Source organism: Parasteatoda tepidariorum, chromosome 4, assembly GCF_982258835.1.
Source record: "Parasteatoda tepidariorum strain Cologne lab strain chromosome 4, Ptep-v5.0, whole genome shotgun sequence".
Taxonomy (NCBI): Eukaryota; Metazoa; Arthropoda; class Arachnida; order Araneae; family Theridiidae; genus Parasteatoda; species Parasteatoda tepidariorum.
This window is the reverse complement of record NC_141758.1, coordinates 82,666,051-82,683,778: the sequence shown is the minus strand read 5'-3', so window position 1 is coordinate 82,683,778 and position 17,728 is coordinate 82,666,051. Positions and strand designations below refer to the sequence as shown.

At 27.7% G+C, this 17,728-nt stretch overlaps 1 protein-coding gene across 2 annotated transcripts in view; it reads left to right on the top strand.

The window, feature by feature from the left end:
• Positions 1-17,728, top strand: part of LOC107452228 (thyroglobulin) — a 32,659-nt gene that overhangs the window by 13,955 nt on the left and 976 nt on the right. Inside the window, exons 1-2 of one of the 2 annotated variants that reach the window (XM_087160388.1) lie at positions 310-449; positions 15,413-15,546. In XM_087160388.1, the coding sequence (XP_087016514.1) occupies positions 15,420-15,546 (127 nt within the window). In that variant the 5' untranslated portion in view covers positions 310-449; positions 15,413-15,419. Of the gene's footprint in view, positions 1-309; positions 450-15,412; positions 15,547-17,728 lie in introns of those variants that run through there. The other variant, XM_087160387.1, reaches the window with a different exon arrangement.

The following is a 17,728-nucleotide window of genomic DNA, read 5'->3' as shown; positions in this document are numbered from 1 at the left end:
ACCTGGATAATATTAACCAACACGTAGTCAAGCTAAGTGCTTCCTTTTTCAAAAATGCATTAAATTGTAATACTTGTGATTACAAAGATAATTTTAATTTTGACCTCATCAAAGACATCACTAGATATAGCCATGCAACTGCGTTCTTCCTGTCTGACGGGGCACTCTCAAAGAAATTCTGTAAATAATGATCATAATTTTCTCTCCCCATTGTCTTTTGTATTATTTTTTTATTTTATATTTTGTATTTTAATCATGTATGATCAGGACTGTTCCTGGGGAGCAACCTGTGAAAGAAAGCAGCTGGGGAAGCAGGTCTCCAGGACATAGGGCACTCCCCACCCCACACCATCATAGTTGCGCTCCACAAATTTTATTACGTCTCTCAATCAGATGGATGAGTTAAAGGCCTTAAATGGGCTGTATACTCAGATGACAAACTCATATAGGTATCCCTTATGAAAAAATCGAGGTATAAATGAGGTATAAACTAGGTATATTTTAAAGGTATAAAGGAGGTTGTTGTTTAAATACGTCGTAAAGGTTGAAAAGGGTGCAAATTAATACCTCAAAATCAACCTCAAATATACCTTAAATATATCTCCAGAGGTATATATGTTTCAGCCTGAAGTATATTTTTTTACACTTGTGGAAGTATTTATTCAACAACCTAAGGTGCGTCATTTTACACTTCAGGTTATTATAAATCAACCTCAGGTGTATTTTGTTCGACTTCAGGTACTTATTTTTCAACCTCAGGTATCTAATTTTATGCTTGTAGAGGTAGATATTTTTCAACCTATGGTGTGTCATTTTACACTTCAGCTTATTATAAATCTACCTCAGGTGTATTTTGTTCGACATCAGGTAATTGTTTTTCAACCTCAGGTACATAATTTTATGTTTGTAGAGGTATATATTTATCAACCTGTGGTGTGTCGTTTTACACTTCTGGTTGTTATAAATCAACCTCAAATGTATTTTGTTCTACCTCAGGTAATTATTCTTCAATCTCAGGTATATAATTTTATGCTTGTAGAGGTATATATTTTTCAACCTAAGGTGGGCCATTTTACACTTCTGGTTGTTATAAATCAACCTGAAGTGTATTTTCAACAATTGGGAAGGTTATTTTTAATTAGCGCCATGTTTTCCATGTTCTACCTTAAGTTATTATTTCGTAACCTCAAGTATATATTTTTGTATTTTTAGAAGTATTAATTTATCAACCAAAGATGTTTTTTTTAGCACTTACGAAGGTGAGGTGTTATACGGACCACCTAGTTTATTAATTTTTAGACTCACTATATAAAAAATATAATATATATATAAAGATATTATATATATTATATGAAGAATAATGTACATTACATTTTTTTCACTAGTAGAGATCATTTATCAACCTGAAATTTTTAATATTAAACCTTCGGTAGTAATTGCTTCTTTTGTTAAGCTATAAAAGAAAGTTTCAAATGCATAATTCTTCTATAATTTTAATAGATTGATTTAAATCATCTTAAAATAACACTTATCCAAATTCTACAGTTAGTAAAAATTATTTATGGGAACTCATACTCGTATTTTTAGAAGATAGTTGTCTAAGGTGCTTGAATTTTTAAAGCTATAAAACTACAAATTTAAATAATTAGTCAGCTGAAATTCAAAGGACTTTTTATTTAAAACTAAAATTTCACTTTTTTTACAAACCAACAAAATTATTTTAAATACTGTTTCCGTCTACATGTTGAAACTTGTAATTATTGGAACCTAAAAGGAAAAAAAATATAAATTAGTAAGAAAGTCATATTTACAATAATAGTGGCAGGTCTTAAAATATTAGAAAGTATTTTTTTATCATTTAAATTAACTGGATGAAATTAATTTTCCTTTTCAGATAAATATCTTCTGCCATTTCTATTCAATCCTCGTAGCTAAAAAGCATGTCATAAACGCAGCCACAAAATAAAATTCACTGAAGACAGTATTACCATTAACAACATTTACAGAAATTCAAATATACAGGGTGTTTATAAAATCTCGGACCCATTTTGATATTTAATAACTCATAAAATAATAAAGATAGATTAAAATTAATAACATAAATGGTTAGATAGACTCAAAAACTTTCATGAACCTTGTCAATGACCTTCCACGTGTGCCCCCTTCGTCGCACGGAGAATATCAAGTCGATAGTCAATTTCACGACAGGTACCGGCAACCATGTCGGCATCCACAGAGGCTATTGCGGTTGTAATTCAGGCTTTTAGGCCATCAATGTTCGACACGATCCTCCTGTAAACATTGTCTTTATAAATCCCCAACGAAAAAAGTCCAGCGGCGTTATATCAGGTGATCTGGGTGGCCAAGGAATTGGACCTCCTCACCCAATCCATCTTCCTGTAAAATGGTCATTCAAAGAACTACGTACGATGATACCCCAATGAGGTGGTGCACCATCTTGTTTCAAAAAGACATGTGGCTGAAGCTCTTCTAGTTGTGGAAATACGAAGTTTTCCAACATGTCTAAGTATACGACTGATGAGATTGTCTTTTCTGTGAAAAAGAAAGCTACCTCTCGTTAAATTGACTATCGACTTGATATTCTCCGTGCGACGAAGGGGGCACACGTGGAAGTTCATTGACAAGGGTCATGAAACTTTCTGAGTCCATCTAACCATTAATGTTATTAACTTTAATCTATATTATTTTATGAGTTATTAAACATCAAAATGGGTCCAGGACTTCATAAACACCCTGTATAATTCCAATCTTATTATGCAATTTTAACACTTCTTATTTTTCTCTACATCTGTAACATTATGGTACTTGTAAGTTTAATAATTAGATTTCCTTCCTTTTCTTTTTTGAAAATCTTTAAACTCAATAAACCTAGTCTATATTTTTCAACTTTTTGTCAGACTTCCTGAAACTAGCAGCTTTTTTTTTAAATTTTTGATGCTGATTCTGAAAAGGACTTATGTTATTGTCAATCACATCAGAGTTTCTTAAAAAATAGTTATTTTAATAATTTTTAATCAATGTAATCAAGAATCTACAATCGTTTAATAAATTAAAATTTTAAAGTTATGTACCAATTTTTATTCTTTTTTTTACACTCAATCGAATAGAACAAATTACAAGCTGATAAGGAGCATTTATTTTAAAGTTGTGAGTAATTTTATGAGAGGAAAATGCCTAAGAGAGAATGATTTGAAATAATACTTTTAAAATAAGTTGAGTATAATATCTCCTATATAACTTATAATACCTAACAGAATAAAACTAATAGTTAGTTGTTACAAACATTTGTTTAAATATAAATACACATCCCATGGGATGAAACTCAAAATAATGCATATTACTTTCAACAATAAATGTTTTTATTTGCAATTGATTTTATTCAATTCAGGATTAAAATTGCATACTATACTGACTTATTTCTAAAATATTTAAGATTTCCGAAATTCGCACATTTTTGAAGTAGTAAACTATAAACAGCTGCATGAAAAAGCTCATAACCTTGAAACAAATTGTCATACAAACTTGAAATCGGATTTAATTTCATTCTGCCCAATATTCTAATAAGTAATAACAATCTGCTTAGTAAATAATTAATGTGAGTAAATTTAAAAAAAATAACATGTAGAGAAAAATAGCAGTTTTGTGATCAAACATGAAGAAGTGAGCCAGTACAGTTACTAGTTTTCAATTATCAAATATCTAGCAAACTATTCTTATCAACAATTACATAAATTCCGTAGTTTATTAGGAGAGATTACTTTTTCTTTTAGGTATAAATTCAGAACTATATCCTAGGGCAGGGATGGCGAACCAATGGCACGCGTGCCATTTATGGCACGTGACACAATATTTTGGGCACCCCACCGATCGCAATTGTTATTGCACTATGAATTGTTATTACACAAATGTTATTACATTATGAAGCATATGTAACAATTAAATTAAAAATCACAAAAACAAACAAAATAATAAACAACCATTAATAAGAAAATTAACAATTAATGCTAAAAAAAACAATTAATAACCATAAAAACAAGTTAACAATAAGTAACTAGCAAAAAAAATTAACAGTCTTGCTTAAACTAACATCTTACAACCAAATATAAGTTATTTTTCATCTAATCTGCAGCAACAGAAGTCACACTGATGTTACTTCAAGTTGAATTACGCCTATAACTGAGACATTGCAAAATGTATTTTTTTTTCTCAATGTAAATAGTTTTGAGTTGATAGTATTTAGTATTATTATTTTCCCAATAATCACGAAGTCAAAATTACTTGACGGCACGTCAATGACATCATTAAACAGCTTTTTAGAAAAAATGGCACGTTGGTGTATAAAGGTTCGCCACCCCTGTCCTAGGCAGTGGCGTATCTAGGGTATGGCAAGTATGGCGAATGCCATGGGCGCATTATTTCAAAAAGGCGCAAAATCGATCAACATCAACGATATTTTTACTTAAAAATTTTATTATGTGTTTTTTTTTAAATTTATATATATATATATATATATATAGAGAGAGAGAGAGAGTTAGTTAGAGGGGGAATTAAAATAAAGTATACAACATTTAACCATTTCATGTGGGCTCGAAAAGAAGACATCGTCTTTTGAGGAACTCTTTTTGTCACTGGGGGAGTGAAGTATGAAAGGGAACCGCTAATCGTAAAACAAAGTAGGTGACAAGCGTCAAACAATTCAGGTTAAATATAATTTGTTAATGCTCATGAATACATTCACGATAAATACTAAAATAAGTAACTGAAAAAAATATCTTTGTCCTTTCTGCTGTTATATTTACGACGATTTCGGCAAAAACAAAATTTTAATTATAAAATCATAATTTAAAGAATAATGCTTAATTTTTAATAATTATTACTCTCGTTGCTAACTTTTTGATACATTCCAATTAAAATATTTTTAATTTTAGAGAATTTCCTAAATAATCCCCATTTAATTTTCATCAAAATCCTTTTACTAAAAGTCTTTTAACCACATATATATTTTCAAATGCATTTAAAATTTTCGAAAATGTAGCTTAACATTGCTTTACAACAAGTCAAAGCTGTAATAGAAAGAATTTAAGTTATCACCAGGGCCGGATTAAGAACCTCAGAGGTCCTAAGTACTTATATTTTTGGATGCTCCTTAAATATAATTAAGAAGATCAATATAAATAAATAAAATATTTTTCTTAAAGAAAACTAAAGTAAAGTTTACAAAAATAAATAAATGTATATAATTGCAAAATTTAACACTTTTTGCACAGAATCTGGTGGAAATCAAAATTTTTCAATTAACTCTGTGAATGATTTTTAAGACTAATCAAGTATTTTTCGATTTTAGAGAAAAATTAAAATAATTCCTGGTATTTCATTTTTAAAAATTCATTTCAAAAATTTCCTGACCAACAAGCTATTTTCCCCCCTTTCAAATCTATAAAATATAACCTAATTTTATTTTCAAACTTTCCGAGTGTTATGCAATGTTTTCGAATATGCTTTTTAAATTTTTAATAAAAATATTTTCACTGTGGGTGTCAAGTTAATATTCACTTAAAAAAAAAAAATATCGAACTTTAACCAATTTTTATGGAGAATACAATAAGTTAATTCAGTATATAAACGAAATTAGTAATTAATAAAAATAACAAACAACTCTTTTTTTTCTATCTCGTAGAATGTTGAGAAACCTGAGACAGTTCTCCATGAATTAATAAAAGATTTCTTATTATCTACCCCATTTTTTATTATTATTAATTCAACTATTTCGCATTTTTTTGTAAAAATCGGTTTGTTTCCACTCCTTTGAAAAACGTAGTGTTTATTTTATTTTACATTATTATTTTATTCATAATAATCAATCAAAAATATTCTATACATTTAATGTGTTTAATGTAAAACAATTTAAAGTTCTGAATTAAAAATAAACTTAATTTATAATTAAACCGTTACATGCTGCTTCACTTTAATTTCATGTTTGTGAAAATTAACAACAGAAATAAAGTTTTGTATATAAGTGATAGTGTGATTATTTTAGAACGCACAATCATGGTTATATATAAAAATAAAATAATTAACTAAATAAAATATTTTCTATTACAAAAGTACGGAATATGTACTAGCATTAAGAATGTATGTTATTATTATGTATTAATGCAAGTTATGCCATGTTTCAAAGGTTTATATAGCCTGTGCTATGTATGATGTTATAGCTTTTGAGTAGTAAATATATCGATATATCAAATTTCTTCTTCCTCGGCAATGCATAACGTATTTATTTAAAATCATGTACTTTTCAATAATAAAAAAAGAAAACAAATCCTAAGAATATTTATTGATTTTTATTTGAATAGTTTACTTTGATATTCATTTCAGTTTAAAATAATTTACTTAAAAAAATGCTTTCGACTTAGATTATTTGATATTATTTATGTATATTTGAAAATACCATACGTTAAAATTAAACTATAATAAAGAAGTTGAATCCTTAAATTTAAAATATTTATCTATATGAAAAAATTGAGTAACAATATAAGAAACTAAAAGAAAATGAAAGGCGAACGAACGAATTTTAGGATGTTCAAAAGTGGGTGAGAAATGTAAAGAAACTTTTTCTCCTTATCTAAAGGAAAGTGAGACCTCCCATAGTGCATCCCACTGTAACTTTACTCTTTCTTTTGAAGAAGTCCCCCATTCTTAAACAAGAAAAGTTAAGTGAAAGACCAGAATGCAGAGAATCCATGATCCCTGAATAAATTTTTATTTTCTTTATTTTTTCACTACCACAAGCAAAGAGAAAAGAATTTGTTCCTTCTCTTCGTATCACATTACAAGATTGTAGTCGTTCTAAAAAGGCAATTAATCAGGGAACCCCTTCAGGCAGAGATAGATCTTTGGTGATGACCAGAGGACAGAGAAATGTAAAATCCATAGGGTGTCTCAAGCTTGTAAATCTTCAGTTTCATCAGGGGTTAAAATCTCTTATCTGTTGAATAGATTTCAAAAAGAACCCCTGCTGTAAATTAGCGTAAATCCTTCCAAAACAGGAAATATTTGTCATCCATGGTGGGAATCACCTCCACAAAAGTGTGAAATACTAAAAATGGGAGGTGCCTAGTACACCCCTCTATTTTGAAAAATAAAGACAGACGTAATTGTAAGTTGTTAGGTGTTCACGCTCCTATGAAAAATTCTGCTCGTTCTAGTTGTTATTTCAAAATTTAATTCAAGAAAATAAATATTTATAGTCTATTTTGGAATTTTATAATCTAATTTGATAGGTTACAGCTTTTTCAGATAGGTTTCAATTCATTCAACTATTTAAGTGGTAAGATTTTTTTCCTTGATTTTAAGTAATCATTTCCTAAATATTTAAATAAATGTATTACGCATAAATTATTAATTAGCGTTATAGGCGTTCATTATATTTTGTAGAAATGATGTCTATGTGAAGGGATGCCAACTGCTGAGATTTCTCAGAAATATTTTATTAAGTGGTGGAAAGTTAAAGACCAAAACTTGCAAAAGTTTGGATAATTTTGGTTAAATTTAAAATGCTTACCACTAGATAACTGGAATGAAATTGTGTTTAACACGAAGTTTCGAATTATACATACGTAGTGGCTTAAAAAATAATTTTATATCAAATTTAATAATTAAATAATTGTATATCTGCATAAACCAAGAAACAAAACATAAATTTTGCTACCACTAGAAAAAAGTTTCCCATTAAACAGAGCAAGTTGGCATTTCTCTCTATATATAGATCGAGAGGGACATTAGGCTCTCCCCCCTTTTAATTTTATAAATTAGAATTTATAATATTTTTTAGTTTCTATTATTGCTGTTTTATATGAAAAAAATTTAACATGCACAAGGAATTTTTTTTAGTAATAATTATACATTGTATAATTAAATATTCGTTAATGCTTTATTATTAAAATTAATATGTAGTAAAAAAAAAAGATAAATGTTAAAATTTCAAATGATACTGGGGACATAATTTTTTAAATTTCCTGAAAATTTATTGCGATAGGTAAATAATTTTTTGCTTATAAGTAAGTAACATTCATAAAGTAACATGCTTTTCTTTTTATTTATTAATAGATAAATTTTGAATTTAACCTCTTGTAAAAGTTTGATCTTTTTTTTTCCTTTGAATGGTTAGGAAGCATATCGTCAGTTGTTGGCATTTTTTTTTTTTTTTTTTTTTTTTGTACTCTAAGTTACAGAAGTATATTCACTCACAATTTTAATTATATTTTAATGCTTTAAATGTGAATTGCAATAATCCTTCTACTTACAAATTGAAATTTTTTCTTCCAATTTTTAAAGACATGTTTGTTCTGAATTTTTAAATTATATTCAGTTAATATTTATCAAACTGTCTTTGACTTTGAAATTGAATCAACTTCTTCTTTATTTCTCGGCCACAAAATTTCGCAAATCTTTCTCCTATATTTTTTCTCTTTTTTTCAGATTGCCATTTTCTTCCCTTTTTTTTTAATAAAAAATAGATTAAATAAATACTACTTTTTTAATTTTATATAAATACTATTCTTTTAATTTTCAAGTGTTTTACAATATATGTCACTTACATTACATTTATATCATCCCATATCACATTGCTTGAAAAAAATTGGTATACTATTTTCAAATGGGTTTATTAAGTGTCCTCCATTTATATATTGTATTTATTTCTTATAATCAAAAGAAAATGGTAGCAAAATAATATTAATGTTATAATGTGTAGTTTATAACCCAATCATTACAACAGTTTAGTAACTTGAAAGAAAAAGTTATCAGTAAAGTGATAATCACAATAATATTTATTCATTAAATAATTATCTTTATTTTAAGAATATATTTAGAAATGTATTTCCATAAAGATGCAAAAAGTCATCTTCTCGAATATTTCAATGATTTATATTTTTTTCTTTTTCCTTAAAAACAACTTAATTTACACAATTATAAACGACCTTTATAATTGCGCAGAAATTTTTTTTCACTTTGCTTGAAAATCTCTCTAGGTACTTCTCAGATTGCGATTACCTCCTAAATTTTGGGATTCAGAAATCCAAATCCGTCGAAAAAATGGCATGTATAAACAGAAACTTCAGAGAAAGTACGTTTCAGTATCTGATTTCGTAACTTAAAATATCATACCTGCACCTATTAATTATCATATTTTAAGTCACCCCTTGAACCATTGAGATGAGAAGAAAGTGAAGATCTGATCATTAGATCATAAGTTATCAGGATGGTCCGTTTATTTATTTTTTTGCGCACTGAACGCCTAAAAATTTATAATTTAAATTTGTTTAATATTTTGCTTTATTTTTAATTTGTTCCATTGTGATGCGAAGAGAATTTTTCATAATTTGTTTTTTTTTTAATTAAATATGCTAGAATGTATTCTGGTCTATTTCTTTACTCTTTGCCTTTTTTTTACTGTTAGCAAAAGAATTACTTCTAGATATTCTTAAAACTAATCGTCAACTTCCCCTAATTTATTTCTCAATAAAGAATGTATTATTGTCGTTATTAAGTCTTGTTTTGTATGTAATTGTGTGTATATTTTTTCTTATTATCTATTTTTATATAAGGATTATAAAATGTAATTATATTAAGAGCATCGGTTTTTTTATTTTATTGAACAGTAAATAAACTAATCAAAATATATATTTTTTAATTGTTGCTATTTTATTCGTAATTATCATAACAAATCGTAATTATTTACTCTGTAATCTTTAATGAATTTATTATATCGCGATGATTTTATTTTGATGTTAGCAATGCGTGATTATTTAAAAAAAAAATCAATTTCCTTCAGTTTTAATTTTGAAAATGTTGAGTAATCATCCGGTTATGTTATAGTTCTTCTTTAACTCAGAGCTACATTTGTTGTGTGTACGTAATTCTGTTACCAAATTATATTTGCAAAACTTTAAAATATAATTGTGCTTAATTAAACAACTTCTTAGAATTTTTTTTGACAATTCAAAAAACGCAATAGAATCTTCTATAATTATGATAAAAAAGGTATTTTAATTTCTTACCGATGAGGATTTCGAATACACGTGAATGCATAACAATTAAAAAGAGATAATTTTATTGTTATATTTAATATTTATTTATTTATAACTTTTTTTTTAAATTCAATTTAATCTTTTTGTGATATTGTCAAAAGAGTTAAATACTTCAAACAATGCTTTTATTTTGTATTGTATAAAAAAAAAGCATTTTAATATTTTAGTAAGGGCGCCAGTAAGAGGTTTGCCATAGGCGCTTCTTTCCATAGATACGCCTCTGGTCCTAGGGGAAGATTGAGCAGTAGCTTGCTTGTCTCTTCTTCACCGCCGCAGCGCATGTGCTATTTACAGCCTAGGCAATCTCAGTAATATCAGGGAAACTGTGGATAAGCGGATAAGCTCTGTAAATATATATATATATATATATATATATATATATATATATATATATATATATATATATAATAAATAAGTAAATACAAGAAAACACGAAGAAAGTTAAGGAAAGTCTGTTTAAGTCTGTTTTGCGGATATAATCGTGTGGGCTGAAGAAAAGATTATATGTTTTTTTTTTCCCCGGTTTTATTTTTCTGGTTTTTTAAATAAAATTTCATCCTTTCTTTTTTTTTCCCAAATTTATTATATAAACTGTTGTTTGTTATTTTTTACTTATTATCCCCCCCTTTTTTTTTCATAAGTCTATAATTTTTCTTTGTTTTATTCTTCATTTTGCGCTTATATATATATATATATATATATATATATATATATATATATATATATATATATATATATATATATATATATATATATATATATATATATATATATATATATATATATATATATATATATATATATATATATGTATATATATGTACAATATATATTTAATATATATATATATATATGTATATATATATATATATATATATATATATATATATATATATATATATATATATATATATATATATATATATATATATATATATATATATATATATATATATATATATATATATATATATATATATATATATATATATATATATATATATATATATATGTGTATATATATATATATATATATATATATATACACTCCGTACGCAGCAACGAGTGCAAATCAAAGTTTAATTTGTCACACAAAATTCATAATGATAAAAATGAAAACTTAAAAATGTGTTAAAACTAATATTATTTAATATTTATTCATATTAAAAGGATGATAATACTGACAAAATTAAATAATAAATATTAAAAACTCAAAAAATGCCGTAAACATGGAACAAAAAAGTCTCCGTACGGTGCCCTAGCACACGAAAAAAGTTTACAAAAATGCAAAATACATTTACAAAAATGCATTTAATGATCAGTGGGGCCTCCTTTGGCCTTTATCACCTCTCTTAGACGTTTTGGCATTACCCCTACAAGTTTTTTTGTTGTTTCTGGAGAAATATTACACCAAATGCTACTAACGGCACTTTTCAGTTCAACTTTGTTTTTTATGTCATATTTTTTAAGTTGTCGGCCAATTTCTTCCCACAAATGCTCGATGGGGTTTTAATCGGGTGACTGAGGAAGGCAATGAAGTTGTTGTTTAAGATGGTAAAGGCACTACTCTTGGCAAATCTTAGAGGTGTGTTTAGGATTGTTGTCCTGATGAAAAGTAAATCCAGTTCCAAGAGATAGTTTCTCTGCGCTGGATAACACATTTTGTTTAAGAATATCCAGATATCCAAATCGATCCATAGTTCCTACGATGAATTGCAAATTTTCTACTCCAGCAGCACTCATACACCCCCACACCATAAAACCGCCACCACCGTGCTTCACAGTTCCTCATAAATTCTTAGTTATCATTTGTTTGTTTGGTTGGTTTTCTCAACACCATAACTCGGCCATCTGACCCATGAATGTTAAATTTTGATTCATCACTAAAAAGAATGATTCCCTAAAAGATAATGGCTTGCTTGCATGCTTCTTTGCAAACTCGAGGAGCTTTTTCCTGTTGCACAAACTTATATAGGGTTTCTTCCGGGCCGCACGTCCATGATAACCACTTTTTTTAACGACATTTCTCACGGTTTGAGTTGAGACTTTAATGTTGTTACTAACTATTAAATCAGCTGCCAACCGCAGTGCACTAATTCGTGGATTTTCTTGAACTTGGCGTATGATGTTTCTTTTATACACGCGATTTAATTTGGACGGCCTCCCGGATTGATCTCTATCCTCAAGTGAATGAAGTTTACGATATCTTTCAATGATATATTGCGCTGTAGACTTCGATTTTTTAGTCATTTCACTAATCCTTTTCATGGATAATCCATTCGCAATTTAATCACTAATTCTCCCGAGGACTTCCGAATAGTTCTGGGAACTTCCATTTTGAGGCGATCAACTTTAACGATTAACTTTATAACGTCAAAGATTTACTGCGGGCCTGTTTTAAACTCGTCAGAAAGAATTTGCATAACGCGTACGGAAACTTTTTTTGCACTGCAATTTTCAATTTACCTTAGATATTGCAAATAATATGCTTTTCTCGTTTTGCAAAAATGAAAATTTACAAAAATCTCTTTCTATAGACTTATACTAAACACATATAGACAGTATTTAAGGAAAAAATGCAATACTTCACAAATTATGCTCATTTATTCTTAAATTTAGTGACCGTACGGAAACTTTTTTTACCCACTGTATATATATATATATATATATATATATATATATATATATATATATATATATATATATATATATATATATATATATATATATATATATATATATATATATATATATATATATATATATATATATATATATATATATATATATATATATATATATATATATATATATATATATATATATATATATATATATATATATATATATATATATATATATATATATATATATATATATATATATATATATATATATATATATATATATATATATATATATATATATATATATATATATATATATATATATATATATATATATATATAAACTTTGTATATATATAAACAATAATATAAACTTTGCAACAAATATCCAAACAATAAGCTTACAGCTATAGTAGAATTTCAAAGCAAAATTGCTATTTTAAAAATCTTTCAATTTTCAATGATTTATTTATAAGAGAAATTGTGAACATTTTTCTCAATTAATCAGCGTGCATACTGCTACGTTAAAACATATACATTTCAGCAAAATAAAAAGAATAGTTCTATTTGACTGAACTACAAACAATAAAATATACTGTGCATAACCTGCTGTAACGATTCACCAGTAATGTTACCCAAAACAGTGACGAGAAATATTTCGGTTATTCTCTCTTATTGCTAAGCCTACAACGATAGACTCTAAGAATATCCTCCAACTTAAATTATTTAAGATCAGGACGCATCGTTAAAACAAAAATAATAAAATTTAAGTTTCAAAATTGAAGCATATTTGATTAAAAGTGATAAAACTAAATTAATAAATGTCAAGCACACTTACCGAATTTCGAATAGACTTTCGATTGTCAACACACACGCCATTTGCCGGCTCGCATGGAACTCTGGGAAGTGAGTTAGTTAATATGAAGTGTACTTTAAGCAACCTTAAAACAAGCTTAGGTATAAATAAAATGACTTCAACACCTCAATAAATACCTCACTCTCTTTAGTTGAAATAAGGTATATTTTTTATACCTAATTAATACCTCAATATCGTTAGTAGAAAAAAGGTATATTTTTTATACCCTGTAATTACCTCACTCTCGTTAGTTGAAATAAGGTTGATTTTTTTTATACCTCATAAATACCTCTTTTGTTTCAAGTGTAAGAGAAACAACCTCGTATACCTTAAAAATCATCTTATCAGTCTGGATGATTTGAAGTAAATTTAAAACAACCTCAAAATAAGCTTAGGTATAAATAAAATGACTTCATGTACCTCAATAAATACCTTTTTATCGTTAGTTGAAATAAGGTAAAAAATTTTATACCTCAAAAATACCTCTTTTGTTACAAGTGTAAGAAAATAAACCTGGTATACCTTAAAAATCTCCTTATCAGTCTGGTTGATTTGAAGTGAATTTTAAACAACCTCAAAACAAGCTGAAGTATCTATAAATCAACCTCGTACACCTTAATTACAACCTTTACGAGGTATAATTTTTATTGCTGTTTTCTCTGCAACCTTAAATATACCTCAAATATACCTCAAAACAACCTTAATACCTCAAAAATACCTCAAATCGACCTTAAATATACCTTAAATTTTCATAAGGGAGCTTGTATACTGCTGCGTTAAAACATATACATTTAGGCAAAACAAAAAGAATAGGTTACATTTGAATAAATTACAAACAATAAAATATACTGTGCGTAACCTGCTGTAAGGATTCACCAGTAACCTTACCCTAAACAGCGACGAGAAATATTTCGATTGTTCTGTCTTATTGCTAAGCCTACAACAATAGCCTCAAAGAATATCTTCCGACTTAAATAATGCAAGATCAGGACGCGTCTTTAAAACAAAAATAATGACATTTAAGTTTGAAAATTGAAGCATATTTGATTAAAAGTGATAAAGCTAAATTAATAAATGTCAAGCACACTTACCGAATTTCGAGGAAACTTTCGATTGTAACCACACACGTCATTTGCCGGCTAGCACGGAACTCTGGGAAGTGAGCTAGTTGATATGAAGTGTACTTTAAGCAGCCTTAAAACAACCTGAGGTATAAATAAAATGACTTCATACACCTCAATAAATACTTCACTCTCTTTAGTTGAAAAAAGGTATATTTTTTATACCTCGTAAATACCTCACTCTCTTTAGTCGAAATAAGGTAAATTTTTTTATACCTCAAAAATACCTTTTTATTACAAGTATCAGAAAATCAACTTGGTATACCATAAAAATCACCTCTGGTTGATTTGAAGTGAATTTAAAACAACCTCAAAATGAGCTTAGGTATAAATAAAATGACTTCATATACCTCATTAAATACCTCACTCTCTTTAGTTGAAATAAGGTAAAAAAATTTATACCTCAAAAGTACCTCTTTAGTTACAAGTGTGAGAAAATCAACCTGGTATACCTTGAGAATCACCTCATCAGCCTGTTTGATTTGAAGTTGATTTTAAACAACCTCAAAATAGGCTGAAGTATATGTAAAACAACTTCGTACACTTTAATTACAACCTTTACGAGGTATAATTTTTATTGCTGTTTTCTCAGCAACCTTAAATACACCTCAAATATACCTTAAATTTTCGTAAGGGATTGTAATAATAAAAACTTTCATTATTTAAACTTGTTTGATAATATCTGCTAATATTTTTCAGCTAATCAATGATGAAAGTTTTCTACTTTTTACTTGTTCTCAGCTTGATTGCAGTTACTTTCGCCGCAATGACTAAAAAGCCAAAAGCAAAAGTAACAGCTTGTAGAGTGCAAAGAAAAATGGCCAAAGACTCTGGTATGGGCTAATATTTTTTCTTTCAAACATGATATTTTATTTTATTTAAGAAGTAGAAATTTGAGTGCTCTAAGTAGTTTGAAATTCAATTGGTGATATTAGCGGGATTTTCATGGATTTGTTTAACAAAATTATGTAATTAACCCTTTTGAAGGCCGTGGTAAGTATACTTATCACCACGTTTTACCACTTTTAATTTAGGTTATCATTTTTCAATAACTTCAGCTTTCTTGAAGTGAGTTACTCGCGATCAAAACTGTACGTATCTTAAAGTTAGTAATGCATAGTTATTCCAGTAATTTTATTAGAATTAAATTTCGCTTATTATGTTATATATTTATAAGAAAAGTTTGAAGACATATAGGTTAATGATTCCTGAGATTCGCCGATATATATATATATATATATATATATATATATATATATATATATATATATATATATATATATATATATATATATATATATATATATATATATATATATATATATATATATATATATATATATATATATATATATATATATATATATATACAGTGGTGGCCAAAAGCGTGGACATTTTTTGAAAGTTTCATGTTTTTCAACTTTGTGTGCTTGTAGAATATATTAATTTTCACTTAAATACAAACGTTTATATTTCAAACTGAAAGTAATTTATTGTAAAATTTAATAACAAAAACAGAATTAAAATATCTGTATTACAAAGAAAGTTATGCTCATTTTAGTAGAACAAACAAGCACAATCGTTTTGAATAATGACGTGTTTTGTAATAAAAGCGTACTAGCCAATCACAAATACTGTTCTTAGGACCAATCAAATGTCTGTAACTATAGTTTAGGTTATTTGGATGGTAAAAGAGTAATTGTTGTGGAAATATTTTGCGGAATGATGCATACTAGTACAATTAAATAGAGTATTGCTGTTTTTGAATATTTAAAGTTTTTTTTAAAATTAAACTAATTTTAAACAATGTCATCAACAAGAAGAACTAATTGGACATCTACAAAAAGAAGACGAATTGTCATATTGAGAAAAAATGGCCTCTCTTATGCTGAAATTGCAAGACAAGTTGGTGGTTCAGTGACTTATTCTGGTGTACGAAAGTTTTGCTTACGTTATGAAAAACCGAAATCAGTGAAAAGTAAAGCCAAATCAGGCCGAAAAAAATGAACAAGAGCTACTGCCGATAGAAAAATTAAACGGCTATGCCTTCAAGATAGAAAAATTTCATCAGATGCCATTAGATGTGAAATGAATGCAGCGGGTATTGCAGTAAGTTCAAGAAGGCTATCAGGAATTGGACTACAAGCTAGAATTCCGAGGAAAAAACCATACTTAAATCAAAAGCAAAGTGAAAAACAAGTTAAGTGGGCAAAAGAACACATTAAATGGTCAGAAAATCAATGGAAGCAAGTAATCTGGAGCGATGAGAGTGAAATATCGCTCCTTGGTAGTGATGGTTGAAAATACGTGAGACGTAGAGTAGGTGAAGCACTTCCTCCTGATTGCATTGAAGCAACTACAAAAAACCCAACAAATGTCATGATTTGGGCATGTATGTCTGCAGATGGTGTGGATCAAATTCAAGTGATTGATGGCATCCTGAATGCAAAAAAATACATCGAAACTGTCCTGAAACCAAAATTGATACTTCCATCAGGGATCTCTTCCCCAACAACGTGCCATTTACTTTTCAGCAGGATTCAGCTCCTTTCCACATAGCAAAATTATGCAAAGCATGGTTTCAAAATAAAGGTATAGATATATTACCATGGCCAGGAAACAGCCCTGATCTCAATCCAATTGAAAATTTGTTGCGACGTTTGAAAATTCTTGTACGAAAATAACGTCCATCCAATAAAAGACAACTTATTTAAGCTATAATTGATTCTTGGCACCATGTGATTACGAAAGATGAACTCCAAACACTCGTTCACTCGATGAAAAGACGCTGTGAAACTGTCTTAAAAAATAAGGGTTATCCTACTAAGTATTGATTGAGTAAGTATCACTTCAAAAAAATACAAGTCTAAGATAGATCTTGCTATTAGTTGCATAACTTTTTTTTGTAATACATATATTGTAATACTGTATTTATTATTAAATTCTACATTAAATTACCTTCAATTTGATATATAAACGTTTGTATTTAAGTGTGAAAATGAATATATTCTACCA